The sequence below is a fragment of the Anthonomus grandis genome, chromosome 13 (assembly GCF_022605725.1).
Source record: "Anthonomus grandis grandis chromosome 13, icAntGran1.3, whole genome shotgun sequence".
NCBI classification, from domain to species: domain Eukaryota; kingdom Metazoa; phylum Arthropoda; class Insecta; order Coleoptera; family Curculionidae; genus Anthonomus; species Anthonomus grandis.
This window is the reverse complement of record NC_065558.1, coordinates 16,449,475-16,471,621: the sequence shown is the minus strand read 5'-3', so window position 1 is coordinate 16,471,621 and position 22,147 is coordinate 16,449,475. Positions and strand designations below refer to the sequence as shown.

Here is a 22,147-nt window from a genome sequence, read left to right as displayed (position 1 = left end):
ACGAGGATAGTGTGGGGTAGGTAATACATCTTGTTCAGGCCTTCACCGGCTCACATTGGTAACTTCATACTGTGGCTATGGCAACAAAAAAATAGACAAACAATACAAACCTATTTAATTTTTTTGATATTTATAATCAAGTAAAATCAGCTCTCTCTCGAAACAGATAACCATCGTCTTTATATTCACCATTTTATAATTATTTTAATATTAGTTCAATTTACAAACTTTGTTTGAGTAGGAAGAGTTTTATGGTTGGAACCTTTGGTGTGACACTCAAATCACAAAACAGTTTTACCATTAACCAAAACTCGTTATTTTATTCTCGGTACGTGTTTCGCTAACGATGTAAGCATCTTCGTGAGAAGATTAAAACTCAAAAATAGTTTTGGTTAGTGGTAAAACTGTTTTGGGATTTAAAATTTGTTTTGATTTTTAAAAAGTTGAGATTCCTTTCTAAGATATAATCAAAAACTCGACATTAAAAGGGTAACAAAGACGTACGGTGTAGTATGGCTGTTTACTGTAGCCGGTGGCTGCTCCTTCTTAAGGCCATTTTTCCAAAAACGTAATGATGGGGAAGAAAATATATGATATACAGGGTGTTCATTTAATATTTCAATTATATTCAATAATTTAACAATTCAAATTCTGGAGAGTCCGCGGCGGCAGTGTTTTGCGATTTATCCAAGGCATTTGATTGTGTAGATCATGGAATACTGCTGTCTAAGCTCAATAATTATGGCTTTAGAGGTGTGGCATTGCAATTGCTGGAATCCTATCTGTCTAATCGTACCCAAAGAGTTGCAGTATCTGGATGTTTATCCGATTCAAGATCCCTTAAAACTGGAGTACCTCAGAGTTCAGTGTTAGGACCACTATTATTTTTGCTTTATGTAAATAATTTGGGTTCATTAAAACTGCAAGGCAAAGTGGTTCAGTTTGCTGATGATACCACCATTTTATGGAATCATAGAGATTCTGATAATGTTAGAGCCCAGGTTTTTAAGGATCTTAAGATTTTATCGGAGTGGTGTGCTGCAAACAGGCTTGTATATAATGTGGGCAAAACCTTTATTATGGGATTTAAGTATGACGTTCAGGGCCTTATGTTTAGTGAAAACTCCCCCTTGCAAAAAAAAGAAAGCTGTAAGTTCCTTGGTATTACCATTGATGGTCGCCTTCGCTTCGAAGATCATATCCTAAATCTTGCATCAAAATTATCCTCTGGATGCTTTGCAGTAAGAATGGCGGGGCATGAGCTGGGAGGGGTAGTTGCACGTTCAGTGTACTTTTCTCTTATTGAGTCCCCCTCTTCGTTATGGCTTGCCTTTTTGGGGTTTAAGCAACAAGGGATTATTAAACATAATTTTTGTGATTCAAAAAAGGCAGTTCGATACCTATGTTCCGCTGGGTTAAAAGATTCTTGTAAACCTCTCAAAAAATCCTAACTCTTTTTTCTCGTTTTATCTTAGAAACAGCTACTCTTATTCATAAATGTCCTAAACCTCCCTCTAACACTGGTCATATCACTCGCCAGGTTAACGATTTTCCCTTACCAATCCCTACATCCTCCCTCACCAAGAACTCTCTTATATACCTTAGCAAAAAAAATTACAATCATGTTCCTCATGATTGTCAGACAAATTTTAGAAGTTAAGAAATTCAAAAAGAAATTAAAATCACTTTTATTATCCAGGGCATATTATAGCCTTGACGATTTTTTTAATGATACCTTTTGACCTGTGCTCTGTCATCATTTTAGTGTTTTAGTTTGTTTCCTATTAAATATTTTAATTTACTTCGTCTAAATTCTGTTTTATTGACAGCTTTACTTATTTTTTAATCAAATTTATCAAAAAGATCTTTTTTTTTTATTTTTTCAATCTGTTTTGTTATAATTAATAATGTGTCTAAATTTTATGGTAAAATGTTTTACATGTTATGTTTGTTTGAAATTTAAAGTGAATTTGGAATTTTTTAGTTTTTAGGATGCTTGTACACAAGATTTTGTTGTCTTACGTAATATAGCACATTTTCTTTCTTTCTTTCTTTCTATCGCGGTGCTCGATTGCGGCTAAATCTTGAAACGGAAAAAACCTTTAATAGGGGTAATTGAGTTCGAGAGGCTACTTTTTAAAATTAATTTGGTTAAAACAGGGATATCCCAAAAAAGCGTGGTACATAATTTGATTTTCTAATAAATGGAACCACTATATTTTTTTCCAAAATGGAAGTCTCATTTGATTATCTTTAACCCTAAAACTGTTTTGCCCTAAAATGCGACGTTGCCCAGTTATTAACAATTTTAAGAAGTTTTCACGAAAACCAATGTATCTTATCACTTAAATTTTAATATTTACCATCGAAGTTTTTATGTTTTTGAAAAATCTAAGTAGAAAACTATTAATACTATTAATAAACTATTAAAAGTTGGACTTATTTCTTTTGTGTTAAATGTAGATAATATTAATACTTTACTTAGATAATATGAATACTATTAGATATATTTTAGAAAATAGACCACCGTCCTTTGGAAAAAAAGTTGAAATTAAAAAAGTTAGATCGTCCTACGCCCGACTTACAAATAAAATAAACAGTAGTATGCTTAATGTTTGGAAAAAATTATAAAAGAAAATAAGAAGGTAAAATAAAGTCGTGGTCAAATGGGCTTATACATAATTTAAATTCAGGTGATTTTAATTTCCTTTTAGAAGCCCTTCATCAGTCAAAAGAATGCAGGTAGTATTTAAGTATGTAATATATTTTGGAAAACACGTACAGGAAATTCGAAATCATAAAATGTAGTTATTATTCCAACAAACTAACAATGAAAATAATGAACAAATGCATAAACGACATCGTATTGAATTGCCTGAATCTAATAGCCTAATTTTAAAAGAATACTGCGGATTACTGCGACATTTTGATTTGTTATTTTAAAAAGAATTAAGTGTTTTTTAATAAGTACGATGGCTCAGGGTAGACTTAATTTAACTCTTGATATGCTTTCATTAGAAAAAAACGTACAGCATATTTTAGAATTTGATAATAAAGATTAAAGTGATCGAAGTATTTGCCGCCTGCAAAAATAGAAGAATACGTAGATTTTGTAGTTTTTGTTCTTTAAAAGTTTAAATACTTTCGTTTTTCTACATTCAGTTTCACCTGGCTTGATAATGGGAGATTTCAAACAGATGAATTCTACTCGGTGCAAAGCCATAACTTTTAAGAGGATACAAAATATGCTCCAAAAATAGTTTTTTTAATGACTCTCAGTCAAGAATTTGGGCGAGCAATCTTCAGTTTTTTCAGCCTTCAGCGGATCGTCCGTCCCTTCTTTATTCTTCTTTTCATACTACCATTTACATACTTTCACCTCCAAAATTAAAAATCCACGAATCCTCTCAGACATCACTTTGTTAGCTGATGATTTGTTAACTACTGCTATTACATCTACCAAAGATCTAGAAGACAGTATTAGGAATGCCCAATCACAAATCCAGCGTACCACTAAATACTGCTGAGAGTGAAAACTGAGAATAAATTTCTAGGCTATAACCTGGACTTTTCAACATGGGAATTAAGCCTTCAAACATAAGGATTATCTTTCTAATTTTTGTATTTTGGCAACACCGTATAAATTTGATAGCTAATATCATAATTGACATTTGACTGACAGCAATGGCTATCAGTCATTCTTTCTTGTGTCAAAGTCAAAAGTTATTTCTTACATTCAAAACAAAAACAAACATTAGCTCATCTAACATTAAAATGTAAAAGAATCTCTTTTAATCATAGTTTTTGTAATTAGGAGGACTGACAAATCAACATCATGTCAGATCCAGCGATTTACCAACAATATTTGGAAAGTTTAAAGGATACTGTAGAAGGCCTATTAGTCACCCAAGTGGCAAATGTTTGGTCAATATATGGAGGCCTTAACAGACTTTATTTATGTTTGGAAAAAATATTTAGACACGGATGCAAAAACACTTCACAGGAAGGCTACTTTTATAATTTTATTCAAGGATTGGAGTGGCTGCAACCAGCTCCAATAAAATCCTACTTTTCATTGGACTGTGAGTACCGCCCATATGTACCTTCAGTGCTTAAGGATGACAAATCAGCTATATGGCTCTTTCGTGTATTAGAATCTCACTCTTTATGCGTTAAATTATCTTGGTTGCTATCTGATGAAGCCCACCTGCATTCTTGTTATGAGCCATGGGCATTTCTATGCCAAAAAGATTATACTGATGCTACTTTAATATGCTTAAGGGCAGTGGAGAAGAACCAGGCCACCTACTTGTCTGAGATAGACCCACGGTTATTTGTAAAACATGCCGCAACATCACAATTTTCTAAAAGTCACAGACGGTGCTCATCTTTTCCTATTAAATATTCTACTAGAACTAAAAGTGGTGCTAAATGGGATGTTGTTGATTCACCCAGAGAAAAAAAAATGGTTTTAGGTAAATTAAAGCCATGGTCCAGTTTACCAGCCCTACAAATAGACAGCTCTATTAAATGTAGTAAAAAGGTGCATTTTACTAACAAAACTACACCAAATACTCCATTGCATAGCAAGAAAATCTCTCCAAATATGCTAAAAGTTGATTATAGTAAATATAAGGTACCAACAAAAAAATGTCTTAAGAAAGTCAAGGCGAAACCAGTTTTAATTAATAATAGGTAAGAATTGTTGCTAATACATTTTCATATTTCTGTATATCTAGTCTAATCAGCACATAAATCTTTAAATGCTACTTCAATATCTCTAATATACAATGTTGGTCGAAAGTAATAAAACTCTATTCCTCTGGTCTGTTTCAATAAAAAAATAGTATCCAGGCATAGATTATTGTTCTTTTTTATTTTAATTATTCATCTTTCAAATTAATTTTCTACTTTTAAAAAAATGCATCTCCACTTGATCAACTGAAGTTTTTTTATCATTATAAGAGATTTATAAAACAATTGACTAACGAACTTAGAAAATGGTCTTATGTATGTATGCCATGTATATATATATTCTTTATATATTATGTATATATTATATTCTTTAGATTTCTGAAACGAATACTTTACAGGACTGGTGAGTGCATGAGTGGACAAGAGTGCATTCCAAAAACTTTTACTACTTTTTTTCTGTCATAAAATTAAAACTATTATATTTTTTTATTGTTGAATGTGTATCTCATAAATTGACAATTCATTTTCTTATCAAAAAATGCAAAAGAGAGTATATAATTTATAAAATACTTAACTTACTGAGTTAAAAAATGGGTTGATGACAAACTCAAGGTAAATACATAATCATTAAATATCTAGCATAAATAACAGATAACAGGTAACATCAATAAAATTAAATAAAATATAAGGACAACAATGGTTTAAAACAGAGTAACTGCAATAGAAAAGAAGACACACTTTAAGCAAACTCAAGATATAAAATTATATTGCACTTAAGCAGATTTTAAAACTTGTTGAAGTGAACTCAGAGAACAATGAAACAAATCTATACTGACACTATTTGATTTAATCATCATTCTACCTATTGCACAGTTTTCACCATACAGTGTATGATGTTGTTCAAGGTAGAATAATCTAGTCTGTCTGAGCACTGTAGTAGGAGGAACATTTAAATTAAGCTAACACAATAACTCAGGAGACTGTATTACATTGTTAAGAATCTTGTATGTTGTGACAATATCGCAGTTTTTACGTCGAGTCTACAACTTTTCAATGTTCAGCAATCTATACATTTCACTGTAATTAATATCAATACAAGGAATATTAAGCTTGTAAGCAATGTATCTTATGAATTTACATTGAACTTTTTCTAGACACATTATATATTTAGCATAATAAGGTGACCATATACATGAATTCGACTCAAGTTGACTGTGAACCAATGAAAAATACAGAAGTTTGATGGAATCAATACTGCTGAAATCATGAGTGTGCCTCTTAATAAAACCCAACATTTTGTAAGCCTTATTACACATGTTTTCAATATTTGTTGAAAAAGTTTGTTTGCAATCAAAAAGCACCCCAAGATCATGTATCTCTGATACCTTCTCAATAAGTAAACTCATTAGATGGTACTGATGAAATGGTGGACTAAAACTCCTGGTAAATTGAATATATTTGTATTTTTTAGCATTTAGGACCATTCTATTGTTCTTGCACTATAATTCAAATTTGTGAAGATCAGAACAAAGTTCATGATGTGCCAAGTTACTGTCTATAATTCTAAAAATCTTAACATCATCAGCAATAAGTATTAAAATATATAATATCCCAAATATGCATAATCATATCAGATGAGCTGATAGATATGTTCCATAAGCTACAGCTTAATTCAGTGCTACTACATGATCATCTTGCTATTAACATAAGCTATTAACCATTCTTGGTCTGAAGGTGTTTCCTGCTTGCCTAAAGTCTTCTCTGATGGTTCCCATTTATAAGGGAGGAGAAGTCGATGATCCGTCGAACTATCGCCCAATCTCCTTACTTCCAACCTTATCAAAAGTCATAGAGAAGCTAGTCAAAAAAAGAGTCTGTGATTATCTTCAATCTCTTAAAATTATAACACCAAGACAATTCGGATTTCAGTCATCTAAAAGTACTCAGGATGCAATTTACAACTTCCTCAAGAGTGTTTACTTTGGTGTGAATGAGGGTAATGTGTCGGCAGCGGTCTTCTACGACCTGTCAAAGGCATTTGATTGCGTGGATCGCGGAATTCTACTGTCTAAGTTCGAAAGATATAGGTTTTGCAGAGTTGCACACTCATGGTTTAAATCCTACCCTGAAGGTCGAAGCCAATCAGTTGTGCACTCGGGTGGGAGATCATCAGCCCTTAACATCAATTGTGGAGTCTCCCAAGGTTCTGTTCTTGGGAAAATATTGTTCCTAATTTATATAAATGACCTTGTCAAACTAAATATCTCTGGAGAATTCACCCTATTTGCAGACAACACATCTATCATGTGGAAAGTGAAAGAATAGCTAATGATCTTAAGATCATTAAGGACTGGTTCACATCTAACCGTCTTTGTCTGAACCTGAGTAAAAATCACATTATTCGGTTTAAATGTGACGTAAATGGTCTTCTCTTAGATGGTCATGCATTGCCAGAAACTACAACATCTAAGTTTTTGGGTATACTAATTGACCAGGAATTACACTTTAAAAATTATATATTATCATTAGGAAGAAAGTTCTTATCAAGATGTTTTGCTGTGCGGGTGGTAAGGAAGGAATTGGGTCAACAACTAGCCCGCACAGTTTATTTCTCATTATTTGAGTCTCACCTTAGATATGGTATACCATTCTGGGTGTTGCCATCAGGGCTTACTAAACTTAGTTTTTGTTCTTCCAAAAAAAGCAGTCCGCTTTATTGTCAATATAACACAAAGATAATCATGTAGACCACCCTTTGTGATTCAAAGAATTTTAACTCTTACATCCCTTGTCATAATGGAGACATGTCCCTTATCTTTAAAAACCGTGATAAACTCCGAGGGCCTTCCTCAACACGAAACACGTCAAATTCACTTTCTTCCTCTACCAATTCCCAAATCTTCTCTGGTAAAAAAGTCTCTGATTTACGAGTGTCGAAAAATGTCTAATCATCTGCCAATCAACTTAAGAACAACTTTTTCTCTTCAAAATTTTCGCTGTCAATTAAAAAAACTACTTTTAAATAGGGCTTATTACACTGTGGATGAATTCTCAATCAGGATGAGCTCTAATATTTAAATATTGATTGCTTATTATCATTAAGTATATGATTTAATTTAGATATGTTTTGTATAGTAAATTTTAATCTATTTTATAATGTATTTATGTATGTGATCTTAATATTTATGTATGTACTTCTTAGGTTATTCTTATATTATGCTTTGTCAACAAAATTTATATTTTATGATACTTGAGATTGGAAAGCGATGAACTCTTACATAGAACCCAGACTGTAAGAGTGTTGTCTGTATAGGTAGTAGTAATGTAAGAGAATATGCTTGACCAGAAAATTCTCGCAAAAAGTCTTCTAAACAGTCAGCCAATTTTTTTGTTCTATTACTTCCTATTTACAGTGACTGAAATGAACATAAAATTAAGAAAGAGGGCATATCGGGCAAAGTATTATATTTATAGCATATGTATATTGTTTTTGCAATTTCACCTACTGAAAATTATTATTCGTTAAGCCCAAACACCTATTTTGCCTCTCATGAAATGCTTTTTCGCCGACAGTCGAATCCAGAAATTTTAGGTAAATACCCCAAATTCTAACGAGTCAGCGTCGAATTTAGAAGTAGCAGGGGAATCCCGCGAGCCACTAGGATATTTACAGTCTTAGTATTAATAATTATTTTTGAGCTAGATTTGGAGGAAGAATAAAAAAAAAAAAAAAAACACCACAAAATTCCACAACTTCTTATCAGGCCATAATCCAGGATGACCTAATGATAGAAGTAGATTCTGAATTTGAAGACGAGAGAATTCATCTGTTTCAGATTAGATCACCACATCCATAATTTGCTAAAGAAAGATCAAAGAATAAAATTCAATTTTTTTATATTGCTTAATTCAATCAATCAAGTAAATTTGTTGACAAAGCTGTAAAAAAGATAAACATATACACAAACATGTAAAAAGGTTATTTAGCATGCTATGGTCCATCATCCTAAAGGCATTCTGCTTCCATGAATATGGTTTACCTATACCGGTAAAACCAACAACATCCCCATTCTTCAGAAATACTCCTCTAAGCCTCTGAACCAAAACATACAAAGCTAATGTAATATCAAGAGTATCAATATGTATAACACAAACAGATATTATTCACTCCCGAAATATACAATTTTATTAAATGTAAAACTATTAAAAAAAAAATGAATCACAGAAATAAATTAGGCGAAATAATATGGTGTAAAAAATATAAAGAATATACCTAAAGTCCTGCAAGAAAAAGGTAAAAATGACTAAAATCTATCCGACAAAAATTCAGTTATTTCATAATAGCCCTTTGCAACTAAGAGTTTTTTAACACGTTTTCTAAAAAGTTTCAAGCTACTTATACCTTTCAAATCTGTATGAAGATGATTAAAGAGTTTTTTACCATCAAATATAAAAGTTCTTTTGATCAGTGAACTTGTAGGCATAGGCAAGAGCACATCATTAGCTCGTCGACTGCTATATTCATGCCTATTAGTTAAACTATATGTTTCTCTATTATTTTTGTATTTTCTCTGTATGAAAAATGCTGTTGTTTCTTCCTAAAATTTTGTGTATGATTTCATGATTCTTAATACCCCATTTCATCTTTAAATTTAAACCTAAGCGCAATTATTCTCGAAATTTTTGAGGTCCCAGGAGGTCGATACGGAAGATGCTAGAGAATTTATAGTTTAACTCTTAAAGTATCTATCAATGAAATTTATATTTTTGAAAAAAATTGCAGATAAATTATTAGACCAGAATAAAAGTATGTATGTTTATTTATTTTTGTCACCTTTTATAGTGACATAATTGAGTATGCACCACCACTAAGCAGTAGTCATAGCAGTGGAGCAGCTCAAGACGAGTTTATGAATAGTAGTTGTGCATCAAGCAGTGTGCAGGGGGAGAAAAAAAAGGGATTTTTTTCGCAAAGTCCTTTATTTATGGTTGAGTACAGCTTTTTGCCTATGCAAGGTAAGGAAGGAATCATGTCATAAACAATCAGTAGTAACTTGCAATTGTTATAATATTTAGGCGAAAAAGACTATAGTAGAAGGCGTCCAAAAAGCTTTATAGAAGATGGCGGCATGAGTATCCTACCAATGTCTACTGGTCAAGGATACTTACCCAAACCTATCAAAGGCCAAACTTTGACCTCTTACTTGACATCAAGCAAAATGGCACGCAGCAATGCAGAATTAGACAGAGAAAATGCACATTTTAGTGTTTCAGAAGCCATTATTTCTGCTATGGAGAAATTGAAGTGTCAGTATAGAGAACATGTGGGATATTTTGATTCAAAAATGCATAGTGACAGCGATGAGAGTGAGGCAAAATTGTTAAATGATTTAAAGCAAAGGATAAGGTTAAGAAAAAGACAAAAATTGACAAACAGTAGGTATCTTAAAGAAGACGGAGTTTTGAGTGATGGAAAGACTGATAGTAAGTTGTATTTTGGCACTAATCCTTGAAATATGCATGAACTTTTAATGACAGTGAAATTAAATTGAAAACTGGTTACAATGATTTGTCTTTAATATCTTAGCAATAACTACTGCTAGTCCATCATCAACTCCATCTGATTCTTTTACTGATTGGAGCAGTACAGATGAAGAAGATATACAGGACGTAGAAATCGAAGAAGCTAATAATTTGAGAGAAAACTTAGGTAATGTTGTTTGTGATAAAATGTAACCCTATATAAAGCAGTCCATTTTCAGAAGGTTTATCAATGTCAATGGCATCTCTGTACTCAGAAGCAGATATCTTTAAAAATCCCAGGGGCGTGCCAGATGGAGCCTCTGAAATTGTCGCAGCAAAATCACCGGACGACGTATTGAGTCCCGAAGGAGTCGCTTTATCACTTATTAGCAAATTTAATGAGAAACATTTGCCCAAGTAAGAATTTTGATCAATACGTTAAAATATTAATTTTGCAACCTCTTTGTTCTGTGTTTAGAGCTTCGGATTTAGAATGGTTGGTGTCGGAAAAAGATGCGCCGCAAGCGTTACTTCCTTTACCGCAAAGCTGGCCGGTCAATCCAGATGATTGTGAACCAAATTCAACGATGCTTTTGCGCGGTACTAGAAATTGGGCCCCACCCAGACCCCAAATTGTTCTTTCTTTACTACCTGTTCCTGTGTAAGTATGAAAAAAATATATTAATCTGTGTTTTTTTCTTTTGATAATCAACCAATGATACAATTATTTTTTGTTTTGGTTTTAAAAATTAGGAACATGTTATTCCTGAGCTTCGAAAGTCCCAGGACTAACCAACGACGCGATTATTGATAAATTAATACGATTTTCAAATAGTACTGATCTTTAAACGATACCTGTTGAAATTTCATGATAGTGTGATTATCATTTTTTGGAGTTGCAGTGGTTTAAGTGACACTATTTTTGTATTTTTAAAAAATATGGAAAAAACTTAGTTTCATGTGTTATTAATATTGTATTAAAGCGTTTAAAATATTGCTTTTCAATGGAAAAAAAATTCTGTTTAAACTCAGCAATGGCTTGAAGAGTGTTATTCGGACTCTGTTCCATAGGAAACAAATTCGCGAGTTCCGCACTAAGCAAGATGAATTTTACAGTCTGTGGATTTTTGTTCTCATAAGGTGTCGGAGTTTGAGGAATCTCTAAAGAAGTTAAGTGAAGAAATGAAGGTAATTAAAATATTAAAAACGAAAAAACCAATTTAGAAATACAGGAGTGCCTGAAGGAAGAAATGAGGATCTTATTAGCATAGTCAAGAAGATTCACACCTTGATCGGAGTTGAAGAAGATGCTATAGAGCATGCGCAGAGGTTTCAATCCTTTCGCAAAGATCTACCTAAAAATGTGGTAATAAAATATGCATCACGCAAAGTAAGAGATAATGTTCTTCAGGTCTCAAAACTAAGAAGACGTAATAATAAAGACGGTCTCTCTCTTGAAGGTATATCAAATAACATATTCGTAAATGATTATCTATCCCCATATAATAAACTCCTTTTTTAAAAAAACTCCCGAACAAGCTCGAGCCAAGTCTTACAAATATGTCTGGATTAATAATGGCAATATTTTAGTGCGAAAAATGCCCGGAAGCAATGTCAAGCAAATAAGAAGTGAGGAAGATTTACTTACTATGTAGGCTTTTTCTTCAAAATCTAACTTAAATTTGCGGCAGTGATATTTTCTTGGTCTTAATATATCCTATTCAAAATAAATTTTTAAGATTTTTGGACTATAAAAGTACTGGTATATTTAAGCTACATGCTAATTTAATAGAACTTAAAGAGTTAAATATCAATTATATTCACTTGAAACACGGCGCTCTCACACAGACATGTTCTTTCTCTATAAAATAATTAACTATCAGATTAACTCGAGTTATCTAATATCCCAAATACTTTTCCATATACCTCAGCGAAATTTTCGACATTCTTATTTGTTTCCAGTCTGTTTGTATAGAACCAATGTAGCAAGGAATTCGCCGTTAAGTCGTATGCTTTCCTTATATAATTCCAAATTTTTTTCTGTAGATTTATTTTGCCGCTCTCTTTCTATGTTTAAAAAGAGAATAGAGATCCTTGTTCTAATTAACAAAAACACAAAATTAGAAACTTGGCACTTTACTGTATTTCTGCTCTTGTATTATTTTTTAATTTTGTATTAGTTAAAGTACACCTGAAACACTTTGTAATTTGTGGATGTTCCTTTGGGTTTCGGCCTGTTTGTTTTCAACATCCTATTTGTTTTTGATAAATAAAATAAAATAAATAAAATAGGAAACAACAATTTGTGCATAGTATGTGGATTTGAAACGCAGTCGATAATAAATCGCCAGATTTAAATCCTCTAGATTTTTGCATTTGGGGTTTTCTTAAGTCATTAGTTTATTCCACTCCCGTCCAAAATGTTGATGACCTGAGAAATCGAATTATAGCCGGCTGTGAGATAATAAGAAATCCATTAGGCATATTTGCGCGAATACGAGAATCAATGAGGCGAAGGGTTGAATATTGTGTAATGTCTGAGGGAGGTCATTTTGAACACTTGTAGCTTTGGGCCTATTTAAAATTTTAGTATTGTTATTTTCTATTATTATTCTGGTTTAATGTTGTTGTATTAGATAGTTCTTGATAATGTATTAAAGAAATGAAAAATACGCGTCAAGATGTTTTTTTTGCATAAAGGCGGCGCCACATACGAAAAAAAGGTGAGAGAGGTGTTTTGTCACAAATTGGACGAGGAATTCAAAAAATATTTTAAATCTAAAATATCTCAGCGGCGTACCATTTTTTTCTTCAAAAAAATGAGATCCTTACCCGTATGCGCGCCAATGGTGAACGCGATAACTACCTCTTAACCCGGCGTCAGTGTGGTGGGGTATGACATACCCCAGTAAATTTAAATTAAGCGCGATTTTCTAGTACACTGTAGGAGCGCGCCGAGCGCCTTAGTACCTTCCAATTATACTTCAGTCATCCTGTCCCCGCGGCAAAATCAGTGCTCCTGTTGATTCTGTAGCGACCACACGTCTTCAAAGTTGTCTGGGGTATCACATGCCCCACCACACAGGTAAATTAATTTTTCAATACTTTGTGAAATTGTTAGTTTTTTTTTAGTGGGTGATATTTTAAATGTGTTTTATTGCATTTTTAGTAATGGGTGACTTTGAAAAAGAGGAAGAGCGTCTTATTAAGTTATGGCAAGAGTTAGACGAAGGAGAAGCGCTAATAGGTTCAGAAAGTGAAGGAGAAGAGGATTACGAAAGCGGAAGTGATCACTGCAGTGATAGCGAGGAAGACGCTATGATAGATGTAAATGATGGAGAGGGAGAAGAAGAAATTAACAACCTAAGCACGACTCAATCAGCACATGTGGAAGAGATTGAAGAAGAAAAAACGCAAGAAACGACAACCGAAAATGGAGGTAAGGCGAAACGAAATCTGCACTACATAGGAAAAGATGGGACAAAATGGGCTAAGGTATGCTACCCTAGAAATGTAAGGACTCGTAGTGAAAATATTATAACACATTTACCAGGTGTTAAAGCTAATGGCAAAAATGCAAAAACACCTTTAGAATGCTTTGACTTATTCATGGATAATGGTATGATTAACGATATTATCAAGTGGACTAATTTTTATAATGAAAATCATCAATACGTTGTAAAAGAGACCAGTTTGAATAAAATAAAGGCAGTAGTTGGGCTTTTATTTTTAGCAGGGAAATATAAATCGGCAAGATTAAATTTAGATGATCTCTTTTGTTCGGATGGTTCTGGAATAGAAAAATTTCGTAAGACCATGTCATTACAAAGATTCACTATACTTCTTTCTTGTTTGAGATTTGATAATATTGAGAATAGAAATGAACGTAAAGCAACTGATAAATTAGCCGCCATTCGGGCAGTCTTTGAGCGCTTTATACACAACAGTCAAAACAATTACACCCCAAGCGAGTATCTAACTATAGATGAAAAGCTAGAAGCATTTAGGGGACGCTGTGCATTTCGGCAATATATGCCTAACAAGATACGGCATTAAAATTTTCGCTTTGGTTGATGCAAGAACTTACTATGTTTTGAATATGGAAGTATATGTAGGTGCGCAACCTGAAGGACCCTATACAGTTAGTAATAATTTGATGTCGTAAATAGACTTGTCGCACCAATTTCAGGCTCAGGGAGAAACGTCACATTTGACAATTGGTTTACCAGCTTTGAAATATTACTGCATTTGTTGAAGGAACATAAGCTTACAGCCGTTGGTACAGTCAGAAAAAATAAAAGACAGTTGCCTCCAACTTTTCTGGTCTCTAAGGGTCGTGACATTTTTTCTAGTAAATTCGGCTTTCAAAAAGATGTTACGCTCACGTCCTACATACCAAACAAACAAAAAATTGTTTTAGTTATGTCCACTTTACATCACACTCCCGATATTGATGCGTCAACCGCAGAAAAGAAAAAGCCTGAAATTATAACTTTTTATAATTTTAGCAAGTGTGGGGTAGATGTAGTAGATGAACTCTCGGCGTCCTATGATGTATCCCGTAATAGTAGGCGTTGGCCACTCACTATATTTTATGCTCTATTGAATTGCGCGGGAATTAACTCTTTAGTCATATATAGAGCTAATACTCAAAATGAAATAAAGAGGAGAGTATTTTTGAAAAACCTAGTCTATCAGCTCATTGCTGATTATACTGAAACGCGCTCCCAAAATCCAAAGTTACCGAGGAAACTGCAAGGTAAGATGTTCAAAAGGCAACAACAGGCATTAGATCCACCAGGAAAACGCCAGAGATTTGCAAGAAGATGCACGATTTGTACAAGAAGTAATGATCGTAAATCTTTCTTTACTTGTGTAAAATGCTCAAATTTTGTTTGCGTTCAGCATTCTTTTACTATACAGTAGTGGCAGAAAGTAGAGCAACTTCTTTATTTTAAACACATCTATTTTATTTAGTAAGAAAATACAATAATATTGGAAATATAATACCAATAAGATCTAAGCATTATAAATCTATCAACAACTTAACTTAATATTCTTTGTTTATATTTTTTATGTACAAAAATTAATTCTGGGGCGGAAAAAAGTAGAGCAACTTTTTAAGAATTGATGTTTTTCTTTTAGTAAAAACTGAAATACAATTACAATTTTAGTATTTTGTAAAATATCCATCATTTTTGATAACTTCCTCACAACGGTGGCGCATAGATTGCAGTAACCTAGAAATTATTACTGGGTCCATATTAATCCAAGCTTCGTGTAATGCATTGAACAATTCGTCCTTATTTTTGTAAGTTTTCCCCTTATTTTCCTATCCAAAATTTCCCATAGGTTCTCGATGGGGTTTAAATCTGGTGATTGACTTGGCCAGTCCATTACTTGAATATATTGCTGTCTAAACCAAGCCTTTACATATTTAGAGAATGCTTTGGATCATTGTCCTGCTGAAAAATGTGCCTAAGGGGCATTTTCTCGTCTGCATATGGAACCATTTCATTTTCCAGAATATCTTTGTACATAAATCTATCCATTATCCCATCAATTTTATGAAGTGGCCCCATTCCGAAACCGGAAAAGCAGCCCCACACCATAACTGATCCACCACCATGTTTTACTGTTGGACAAGTGTATCTGGGATTTAACCTTTGGTTTGCAGGACGTCGAACATATGCTATTCCATAACTTTGAAACAAATTAAACTTTGATTCGTCGCTGAATACTATCTTTTTCCAGTCATTAATTGTCCAGTGCAAATGAGATCGAGCAAAAAGAAGACGGGATCGTCTGTTTTTTGCAGATAATAAGGGCTTTTTTGCTGGACGTCTTGCAAATAATTTGGCCTCGCATAATCTACTTCTTATTGTCCTTGAAGATACCTGAACGCCTAATTCTTCTGATAAACGCTGCTTTATTTTACTTGAACCCAAAAATGGATCACTCTGAGATATTTTCAAAATTTGTTTATCTTGATATTTATTGGTTTTTCTTGGTCTTCCTGTTTTTTTTTCTAGGTAAAACATGTCCATGCTTCACATAACGTGAAATTATTCGCGATACTATAGATTTATTCAAACTAAACCTTCTTGCAATATTGATTCGTTTTTCACCATTTTTGTGACAGTCTATAATTCGTGTTTTTAAATCAACGGATAAAGGCCGTCCTCTAGGCATTGTAAACTAACTTTGCTTTTAATGCAACCGGTAAACAGCTGGAATTAAACTAATATTATTCGATTTGTAGGTTCTAAGAAAAATGTTGCTCTACTTTATGCCAGGTACACAAATTCTTATCAGTTTAAAAATAAACAGAAATATTTAGAAGGTCAATTCTTATCTGATTTAAGACTACCTACTTGACCAAAAGTATTGTGGATAAATATCATTGTTATTCCTTTGTTAGTTGTCAAGAAATTTTATTTTTTTAAAAGTTGCTCTACTTTCTGCCACTACTGTATGTGAGAACTGTCAAAATTGTATTTCTGAGTAACATGTTATTTTCTGTTTCAATCTGTACTTATATTTAAGGTTAAATTAATACTGTTTACTCCTAGAAACTATTATTTTGTTGAATATCTTGATTTAGAAAAAATACACTTTGTTTTTGACAATAGGTTCAATTTTTCGTAATAATTTTTTTTTATTGTTGTTACTTTTATTTTACTACTTATTCTTTATCTGATACGATGTATTAATATATTCCATCCAAAAAATCTACCTAAAACAACTAAATATTTTTAATTTTAAATTAATTTATTTGGGGTATGACATACCCCACCACACTAAAAGAACAGATAAATGTCACCACACTGACGCCGGGTTAAAACCCTCCAAATTTTATTTGCATATCTCGACCGGCTTCAGAGCAATAAATAAATCGTCAATTTTTAAGAAAAACTTTTAACACCTCGTATCTCGGAAAACGAAGCATTTGCGGACATACGTTTATGTAGCAAACTTTCATTATTTTTCCATGCAGAATCACCCCCTGAAGTTTGTCGCACTTATTTACTAACACCCTGTATACAGTTTTATTGATGCATTTTTTGTCTTGTGTTAAATAATATTCCTGGTCTATATTATCTGTATATGTGTAATGGAGTCTGGTATTGATAAGTTTTTCGAAAACCTCTTTTCCTAATTTTTTTTACATTGGGTGAGTTAATTATTAAAATTCTATGTTAATAATTGTGGTCATGTGTCGCTATTTATGCTGATTTTATCATTATTTATTTTTTAGTGTATACTCCCATCTATTTAGTTATTATGTATTTGTTCTCTTTTTTATAAATAATGTACGAAATGTTTTGATGATTTTATTTATTTTTTGTTGTCTTTACTAACTCCATATAGAGTGTGACCCATTTGTTTTCGGGTCACCCTGATAAAAAGTTTATTTTTGGTGCGATTTTGCTCGGGTTTTTTTTTAATGTTAGGTCCAGAAAAACTGCATCATTATAACAAAAAAAAATTCTGCCATGCAAATTCCAAGGCCTACTAATGTCAGTTTTTAAGGGCCAAATTTTAAGAAACCATGCTAGGCATTTTTTTAGCAAAAAATTGTGCACACCACTGGATTCATAAGTGGCACAGTCTAGCTGTATTAGCTACTCTACTGTACTCTACTAGATAGATAGTATATTCTAGATAGTATTAGTAATCATGGAAAATTTAAATTTAAGAGAAAAAATTGAAATTGTTCGTCTTGTTGGTGGTAACACGCGTTTGATGAGAGAAGCTGCCAGAGAATTTAATATTAGGCATCCTAATAGACCACTAAGTCTAAGTACTGTGCAACGTGTTAATAAAATTTTCAATGAAATAGGATCTGTTTCGAAAAATCTACTTAAAAATAGACATAATGGACGGCGTGGGCTCAGAAGAAATGACATTTACATTTTGGAATATTTTAACGGCAATCCTCGAAGTAGTGTCAGAACGGCTAGTTTGGTTCTTAACATCCCCAGAGAAAGAAGATGTTTGCAAAAAAATAACATAAAAGCATTTAAGCCAAAATTTTTGCACACCTTAGAGGATGGTGACCAGGCAAGAAGATTGGAGTTTTGCTATTGGCCTCAGGGAGAATATTTAAACAACAGAAACTTTCTAGATGAAATCCTTTTTAGCGATGAAGCCACTTTTACCACAAATGGCGTAGTCTTCAGTCAAAATTGCCGCCACTGATCCGTGCAGAATCCAGAATTTATAATAAATGCAAGGAGACAGTATTCGCAAAAAATTTACGTGTGGAATACTAAGCGACAAAATTATTGGCTCTTTTTTCTTTAATGGTAATTTGAATACAATTGAATTTTCTTGAGAATGAATTTTCGAACGCATTAGAAGATTTACCCTTAAGATATCACCTTAATTTGAAGTTTCAATTAGATGGTTGTCCTGTCCATAATGCTCGTTTAGTAAGAGACTGGTTAAATCAACATTTTGAAAACTGTTGGATAGGACGAAACAGTCCTTTCGTTGAGTGGCCACCGAGATCCCCTGCCTTAACGCCACTCGATTTTTTTCTCTGAGGCTTACTTAAAGAAAAAGTGTACAAATCAAGACCTCAAAATTTAGAAGATCTACAAGTCAGAATAATCCAGGTTTGTTCAGAAATTACTCCAGAGCAAGTCCGTAAAGTTATTTTAAATGTAGGCAAAAAGAATGTAAAATGCATAGAAAACAATGGTGGATTAGTAGAAATTTCAAAAATTTAGTAGTGGTTAATTTTTAATTTTTTTGTTTGTTGTTTTTATTTTATTTGTATTTATTTTTGTTAGTTTATTGTTTGTTTTTATTTGTATTTAGTTTGGAATTGTTATTTGCTTGTATTATCTTTGTTCAATTTGTTTTTTTCATGGCTATCTACACATTTTTAAATGTAAAAAAATGCATAATTTCCCTTTTTAATTTTTGTTATAAAATTGGTATTACTTAATATTTTTTGGTGAAATTTGGTATAAGGCCGTTTTGGGGGATGCCGAATCCAGTGGTGTGCACAATTTTTTGCTAAAAAAATGCCTAGCATGGTTTCTTAAAATATGGCTCTTAAAAACTAACATTAGTAGGCCTTGGAATTTGCATGGCAGAATTTTTTTTTGTTATAATGATGCAGTTTTTCTGGACCTAACATTTAAAAAAAACCCGAGCAAAATCACACCAAAAATAAACTTTTTATCAGGGTGACCCGAAAATAAATGGGTCACACTGTATGTAAAATAATTTATTGTTAATGAAATAAAAAAAAATCTCTTTTAGCCTTGATAAAGACGAAATAATACGTTGAAATAAACAACGTCGAAACGTCGGCAAATGTTGTCCTTAATCCCGCTATTTATATTTTAACCATATAATTGAAGGACACTATACTCTCTGGTTCTGCAATTTACCAAATTTTTTTTAATCCTGAAAAGTTTCTTAACACAAACTTTAAAAACTATAAAAAACATAATAATTGCATTCCAAAAACTTTGAAAAGTTTTTACAAATATCAAACACATTTAGACCAACTGTACGTACTTTTCTTGTCTTCTTGATTTTTTTTAATTGTATATTTGTTTCATATGTACATTTTTCTTATGCAGTCGGAAAGAGCAGATGGAAAAGCAAAACTACAAATGTGCCGGTTGCGGAATGACGGTAGCAACCCAATATGCCTCCAAATTTCGCTATTGTCATTATTTGGGTAAATATTTTTGCACCGGCTGCCATAAAAATCAGGTGGCCCTCATTCCGGCGCGGATTTTGCACAAATGGGATTTTAATAGGTAAGTGCCTCAGCCTCATAATGGAGGCTCCTAATAATTCGTCTTTGTTTATTTTAGATATCCGGTGTCTACGTTTTCTTTCAAACTACTGGAACAAATGTATTCGGATCCGCTATTTCGAATATTTGAAATTAACAAAAATATCGGGAAATTTACGAAAAATTTGGAGTTTATACGAAAATATAGGCGAGGACTTTCGTACCTTAAGGAATACATTTTTAGTTGTCGATTTGCTGAAACGTGCGTTTAATGTTTTTAGTTTGTTCTCAAATAATAATGCTTACATTTTAGGGCCCAAGAAAGACTGGAACAGGACCTTCCCGCTTATTTCTTATCGAAACCTGACGAATATTCTATCGACGATTTAGTCAATATTAAAAATGGCGATTTAAAGACTAGACTTAAATTTTTGGTGGATATTTGTTTAAGGCATACATCAGAATGCTCAGTATGTACATTCATAACAACATAATTTTGGTGTCAGTTTGGAATTAGTAAATGATACCCAATTTATTTTCCAGCTTTGTTTGGCACGTGGGTACATATGCGAACATTGTCGGGCAAATGAAGTGATTTTTCCATGGCAAATGAAACTAGTTACCAGGTGCTTAAAATGTGGAACTTGTTACCACACAGAGTGCTGGAAAAAATGCGAACAAATCAATAAATGCTCTAAATGTTTTAGAAAGTCGGAGAGAAACAAAAACGTGAACACTACTGTGTGATCGGTTGGTAACTTCTTATATTTTATAGTCAATGCATATTAGGATTTAATAAAGACTTATTAACATATTCATACCAAAGTAAAAGTATTTGTACCTAAATGTTAAATAGATAATAGTTGTTTATTAATTTATACATTTTATAAGCAACTTTATTTTTGTTACAAAATTAATTATTTTATTAATAAAATGTGTTTATGTGTTTAGTGTCTCTTTATCGAGCAATCTTTATCATATGGCCATATCAAAGGCTAGAATACAACAGTTCTCGCAGCAACTACAGGGTGTGGACTGGCATGGTGTGCTGGATGCGACTGATGTTAACCTGGCATACAGTAAATTTAACCACATCTTAACTGAAAAACTAAATTTAATCTGTCCAAATAGGACTATTAAAAAACCAATGCACAGATCAACCAAAAAATGGATAACGACAGGTCTAAAGGTTTCTTGCAGGAATAAAAGGGTTCTATATCAAGGAGTAATTAGAGGGGAAGTCACACTTCAATTTTATAGAAAGTATAGTGGAATATTAAAAAAGCCAAAAAAATGTCTAGTCAATATTTTATTGAAGCCTCAGAAAATAAGACAAAACCTACTTGGACCTTACTAAAAAATATAACTCGTCCTAGTTGTAAAAAACAAAGTCTGTTTAATCATTTTCCAGAAAAATCTGAAAAGGATATTTTAAATGCTATAAACGATTTTTTTTATTAATATACAGTGCTTTTCTTTGAAGTCCCCCTCCCCCCATTTATTTTTTGAATGGGTCAAAAAAATTTTTTGAAACTTGGCATAAGTAAATTGATCTATAGATACTATTTTTCGCTGTAAACTAGGTAGTTGTAAATTCCAAGATGGCGGCTGGGCGACATCTTGAGAAAAAATTTTAAATAGAAAGGGGGGTCGTGTGGTACCTCATTTTAAAGGTCTCAATGAGTACTTTATAACCCTGAAATATTAGACCCGTATCTTAACTCGTTTCAAAATGGCGGCCTAATAAAAAAGTATTTTTTTTTATTTTAACGTTTTACATTTTTATGATTTTTGAATAGGTAAAAATCAGTGTACGAAAATAAATGCCTCACTATTTTATTTTGACATAAAAACGACAGTTCTAAATGTCAAAATAACACATAAGCGCCATCTTGAATAAATGCATTAAATAGAAATCTTGTGTTACCTCATTTAAAAGGTTTTATTGAGTACTTTTAATATTTATTACATGGACTCGGTGGACTCCGTTTTGACCTGTCTAAAAGTAACAGCCAAAAAAATACACTGTTGCGATTTTGTTAACGTTTTTAATAGAATACAATGAAATACTAATTTACAATTAGCAAATAAACAATTTATCAAAAGAAAAACAATATTTAATTTGAAAGATGCTGGAAATGATTTCCTTGTACCTCTTGACACATA

At 32.6% G+C, this 22,147-nt stretch overlaps 1 protein-coding gene across 1 annotated transcript; it reads left to right on the top strand.

Annotated features, from left to right (window-relative positions):
• The first annotated feature begins 3,707 nt into the window (after positions 1–3,707).
• Positions 3,708–20,931, top strand: LOC126743866 (run domain Beclin-1-interacting and cysteine-rich domain-containing protein). The gene is made up of 10 exons (XM_050451107.1): positions 3,708–4,695; positions 9,539–9,711; positions 9,772–10,179; positions 10,283–10,405; positions 10,458–10,635; positions 10,697–10,879; positions 19,821–20,003; positions 20,061–20,243; positions 20,295–20,451; positions 20,525–20,931. Exons 1-10 carry the CDS (start codon positions 3,836–3,838, stop codon positions 20,726–20,728), a joined length of 2,652 nt encoding a protein of 883 aa, XP_050307064.1. The 5' UTR covers positions 3,708–3,835; the 3' UTR covers positions 20,729–20,931.
• Positions 20,932–22,147: the final 1,216 nt, after the last annotated feature.

Coding starts and splice junctions, on each gene's coding strand:
- LOC126743866 (XM_050451107.1), top strand. CDS start 3,836: ATGTCAGATCCAGCGATTTACCAACAATATTTGGAAAGTTTAAAGGAT. Junction 20,004..20,060: donor CACAAATGGGATTTTAATAG/GTAAGTGCCTCA, acceptor TGTTTATTTTAG/ATATCCGGTGTCTACGTTTT. Junction 20,452..20,524: donor GGCATACATCAGAATGCTCA/GTATGTACATTC, acceptor TTTATTTTCCAG/CTTTGTTTGGCACGTGGGTA.